At 45.3% G+C, this 5,144-nt stretch overlaps 1 protein-coding gene across 1 annotated transcript; it reads right to left on the bottom strand.

The window, feature by feature from the left end:
* Window positions 1-976: 976 nt before the first annotated feature.
* Window positions 977-4,415, bottom strand: LOC115202155 (THO complex subunit 4-like). The gene is made up of 6 exons (XM_029766090.1): window positions 4,039-4,415; window positions 2,417-2,572; window positions 2,144-2,291; window positions 1,701-1,767; window positions 1,438-1,609; window positions 977-1,287 (listed from the first exon to the last, which is right to left on the bottom strand). Exons 1-6 carry the CDS (start codon window positions 4,279-4,281, stop codon window positions 1,273-1,275), a joined length of 801 nt encoding a protein of 266 aa, XP_029621950.1. The 5' UTR covers window positions 4,282-4,415; the 3' UTR covers window positions 977-1,272.
* Window positions 4,416-5,144: the final 729 nt, after the last annotated feature.

Below are 5,144 nucleotides of genomic sequence, written 5' to 3'. Positions count from 1 at the left end.
AAGCCTGGTGTAAAGTGCACTAGTCCAGGTAAATGCTCGTTACTATAAACTCGCAAATGTATTTGTAGACTAGAATACACGTATAGTAAATTAGCGCAATTACCCTAATGCAGTATGAACATTCGCAGCCAATCACGTCATTCGAGAGCCCAGATGGGACAGGAATGACCTTATCAAGAGTACACGAAGTAAGAACAGACCAACATGTTTTTAAACATCAGTAATGGACAGACTGCAAAATTGACAAAGTAGCCTTAGCAAAGCAATGTTTACTCAATGGACTATGCTGCTATCTAGTGGTTTAGCCTAGGTAATGCAGTCACTTATACATTATTTGGATCTGGGCGACATGCAGCAGCTTGCAAATCAAATGGGTCGCAGTTGCGTCAAAGTTGGCCGAATTCTAGTAAAACGACAGGATATTTTACGTCGCCAAATCTTTACAGTTTCCCATGTCCTGGTGCAGTGTACTTCAGCTAAGATGTGCATGACAACCTCATTACTGTGTCCGGCTGTGTTACACAATTTTTGGAACCAGGAAGACATCTGGCATAGAGCCCTCAAAGCCACAACACAAAATAGCTAACAAGATGACTACACTGACCATCTTCATTGCCCCTTTTATTTTTTGCTCCATGCACTTGCTCACTGACCCGACACACTTCTGCTGCTTATATACCCTGATGTCTAATCACCTTAACTCTACATCTCTACCCCTAATATCCCATTCCCCGCACATTGTAAATATGGTATTGGCACTAACCCTGTAGAAAGCTTACTTTGTGTTGCATTTGTTGTACTTTATAGTACCGATATTGATCACTGCATTGTTGGGAATGAGCAATCAAATCACATTTTACTTGTCACATGCTTTGTAAACAGGTGTAGACTATGTGAAACTACTTGCAGCCCTCCCAACAATGCAAGGGATTTCGCTGTCCTTGTGCACTTGACAATAAAAACAAAGCAGTCAGAGTATGGTTAATATGTACTGCAGGGTTTATTACAATGATCTACAGGGAAAGGAATCAGAGCAACAGGGAAAGCCCCACCCACCCCCTTAAACCTACAGTCAAAACCAATAGTTTTTTTCAAAAAACAAAAGTTGGTAAAAAACACATCGGAGCATTTAAAAGGATTGATACACACATTTAAATCACATCAGAAGACATCCAAGTGTAAAATGTCCTGTATCTTCAACGCTGTAACAACTGCGACTGTCCTCACGTTCAGCCTGGAGAGTAATGCAGCCTGGAGGATTCACCTAGGCTCTTAGCTTGTTTCCATCTGGGGGAAAGGCATCAGATAAGACGCATGCTACCATAGGCCTGTCCCATCATTAATTTCCAACGCTATATACATGTAGGCAGATATTTTTTTGTTGTTGAACTCCATATAACACTTCATAACCCCTTTCATTTTCAAACCGAGACTCACCCTGGCATTGTAGGCATCTAGCTGGGCATCCAACTCTTCGGCGGAAAGTGGCTTAGTGCTTCCCCCGCGGCCACCTCGGCCCCTGCCTCCTCCACGACCTGCTCCACGTCCTCTCTGCATCCCTCTAAACCCACCGCCACGACCCCTGTTCATGCCACCACCTCGGATCATACTGTAGAACATCTGAACATTAGCACTTTCCATTCATAATACTTATCATTGGTTCAGGTTGTTTGGGAAAACATTTCAATCTTAACACTTACCCCTGCATGGGTGGTCGTCTTTGTGTGTCGATCTGTGATGTGACGAGTTGTATGTTCATGGGACGCCCTGCAAGAGAAAGTATTCAGGTTATCACCAGCAAGAGTAGTGTGCTGAAGAAAGAAACATCCGTATGGCACTGTAGTTCTTTGCATCCGTGTCGACTCCAGCGGTGTGGTTATTTGTTTAAATTGTTCTTCAAAAGCCATGAGTTGGCTTTGATGAGTTAAACATGCATTTTCTGAAAGAGAACTAGCAAAACAGGCTAACTACCTGGCCTGAACATGGATGGCAGACACCTGAGCATCCATTTTGAAAGTTAACTGTCGTTGGATGAATATACAGTGTCAGCATGGTGAAAGACACCTCAGCAGCACAAAACAATTAAATGTTTCAGCAAGGTACAAATGACATGTGGCAACTGTGAAAGCCACGAGAAACCTACCATCAAGTGGTACACCGTTGTACTGTTTCATAGCTTTTAGAGCATCGGCCTTCCTCTCAAAGTGGACATCTGCAGTGCCTAAGCTCCTGCCCGACCGGTCATAGTGAACAGCTGCCTTCTTCAGTGTACCAAACTCCGCAAAGAGCTCCTGCAGCGAGAGAAACCATGTATTGTGATTGTAAGTGATTTCAAGTGCTAGTTTGGAATTGCTAAGCCAAGGTAAATACGCAATTTCTAAAGAGTCAACCAAGTCAAAAAGAAAATAAGATGTACCTGAATATCTGCGTCTGAAACGCCAAAGTCGAGATTGGAGACAAGAAGTTTCCCTCCGGTTTCCACACCAGCACCACCCCCGCCGCCCCCAACACTGGCATTGAAGCCATGATTGCCGTACATGTCGTGTTGCCATTTATCAGGAAGCTGCTTGGGCTGCAACAGATGAAAGAGAACGAACCTGCTGACTTCAGGCTCCCCTGTCTCTGCCAATCACAGAGTCCAGTCCACACAGCTGGGTAGGTGCTGGGGAGACCAGGGACTACACAGCCAACAGGGCCAGGTGGTTGGCACACTGCCACCCCATGGAGATTCCCAGCATTCCTGCCCAGTGCCCACCCCATTACTACAAGCAAGTAAACCAGTGCAAAAACAGGACACATGGCAACATATCAATTCTAGACACTAGACCAAGTTAACAGGCCATAAAGCATTTAGCTAAAACTGATGGGCCCTACTTGTAAAAAAAAGAAACATTTCCCATAATAGAATGAAGAAATGTATGCATTGACGTCTGTTAAGGCTATTTTGATGAACATTTAGCAGTAAACAAGTCATTAATAATAGTACACATTTACTCGCTACTATCTGCACTCCGCTCCCACCCCCTTGTTGGCTAACTAGGCTAGCAATGTTGCCCACTGTTCTCTTGCCATCTGCTCCTCCACCAAAGGCTCTCCAGGCGGCCATCCCCAGCGAGAGTAGTATGCTGAAGAAAGTAATCCATCCGTATGGCGCTGTAGTACTTTGCATCAGTGTCGACTCCAGCTGTGTGGTTATTTGCTTAAATTGTTCTTTAAAAGCCATGAGTTGGCTTTGATGAGTTAAGTGTCCATTTTCTGAAAGCGACAACTAGCAAAATAAAGTATGCCAACTACCTGGCCTGAACATGGATGGCAACCATCTGAGCGTCCATTTTGAAACCACGCCATTTTGGTTGAGTTGTGACTAGTAACATTACTAGAAATGTGGAGATAAAAATATGTATGTAATAAGAGGGGGAAAGTCCACTGCTCCATCCATAAAGGACACCATTCTGTGTTGATATGGTGCTGCTCAAAGGGGATTGTGTTAACCCGCCAGCCACTCCCAAACAAAAGGATAGGAGTGCAGGATGAAACTCCCAAAAGTTGCCTCTGCTACAAAAACCATCCAAATGCAACGATATTCTTCGATGCAGTGCCGTTCGGTGGTCCAACAAGTGACTTTCTGGGACGAAAGATACTGCGACAGACCATGAAATAAATATTTCATTGATTGAAGATGCTGAATTCAAAATGGCGCCGTCTGGGCCTTGTAGGTTAGCAGCTATTCCAGAGTTAGCAACTAGCTAACCTGCTCCAAAAGCTTATTCTCAAAAAGTGGTAACAGACACAGGTTTGGGTGAACAAGGACACGTTATGTGCATTATATTTCCATATCAACCGCAATTTAAAGGGTTTCCCTTCGTTAATTCGAGAGAAATTCGATTAGCTAGCTAAGTGCCTCTCGACTAGCAAGCTAGCCATTGATTGCATTGGGAGCAGCTAGCAAGCCTGAAGATTAGAGGACCATCGCGCAGGCATTTTCAGGTTACGAGGCGTTTTCCTTTTTCTCAGCCCATTCCTCTAAATTTCTCATACCCTGCTGTATGGCGTAGGTCTTGCTCTGCCACGGCTCAGGTTCGGTCGGTTCCTCATGGGGCCCGATCCTCCACCTCGGCCACCAAAGCCGCCACCAGTTGCTCCACGGCCAACACCACCTCGGCCCCCGCCAGAGCCTCCCCGGCCACGGCCTCTTCCACCACCACGGCCTCCTGCGCCCCCTCTCTGCTGCCTGTTCTGCTTGATGATGTCGTCTAGAGACATATCCATCTTATCGGCCATTATGAAGTTTCAATTACGCTAAGAAGAATTGTTAGCGAACTAAAAACTAGCCTGACTGATCCCTGCCTTAAGTAAAAACCGTGGTAATAACCCGGCGGTATTACTCAGCTGCGTGAGAAAAAAACCGCTAAAATGGAGCGCAAGCTGTCTTTATAGCCACGAGCTCTCGTTACGTAAGGACGGATGACGCTGTCAGTGTCCGCTTGTTGTGCGCCGCCCCTTCCACAGTTTTACTCAGGTTATGCTGTCAAATCAAGAAGGGACCATTTGAAATTGATCCCTTGAGTCATATCACTACAAAGACCTGTGCTGCTATTATCAGTGCAGCAGCGCGATGGTCTCGAATTTACTGTAGTGCTGGTTATACAAAAATAGATCTGACATATTCCTTGATAGTTGGTGCAATTCGGCTTGGCCCCTCAGCCATCTGAGACACGGCCTGGTCACCCCTCTACCATCTAGAAGGCCGAGACAGTACAGATGCATCAAAGCCGGGACCGAGAGACTTTAAAACAGCTTCTATCTCCAAGCCATCAGACTGTTAAATAGTCACCACTAGCCGGCTTCCCCCCAGTACACTGCCCTGAATTTAGGGCACTTTTACTAGCCAGCTACCTTAGAGACTGCTGCCCTATGTACATAGTCATTGAACACTGGTCACTTTAATAAGGTTTACCCACTTCATATGTATATACTGTATTCTAGTCCAGAATCATCCTATAACTACCGCTGTACGCACTGTTCCTGTTCATACAGTATACTAGCCATACTGTCTATACACACCATTATATTACACAATAAGGCACGGGGTGTGCCACAAACCCCTGAGGTACCTTATTGCTATTATAAACTGGTTACCAACA

This window comes from Salmo trutta, chromosome 1 (genome assembly GCF_901001165.1).
Source record: "Salmo trutta chromosome 1, fSalTru1.1, whole genome shotgun sequence".
Classification (NCBI taxonomy): domain Eukaryota; kingdom Metazoa; phylum Chordata; class Actinopteri; order Salmoniformes; family Salmonidae; genus Salmo; species Salmo trutta.
This window is presented reverse-complemented; position numbering and strand designations above follow the sequence as displayed.

What these genes read in the sequence shown, in the direction of transcription:
- LOC115202155 (XM_029766090.1), bottom strand. Translation starts at nt 4,281, where the DNA reads ATGGCCGATAAGATGGATATGTCTCTAGACGACATCATCAAGCAGAAC. An exon ending in GACCTACGCCATACAGCAGG is followed by an intron (nt 2,573 to 4,038) that starts GTATGAGAAATT and finishes CATCTGTTGCAG; the next exon opens with CCCAAGCAGCTTCCTGATAA. An exon ending in TTTCAGACGCAGATATTCAG is followed by an intron (nt 2,292 to 2,416) that starts GTACATCTTATT and finishes CTCTCGCTGCAG; the next exon opens with GAGCTCTTTGCGGAGTTTGG.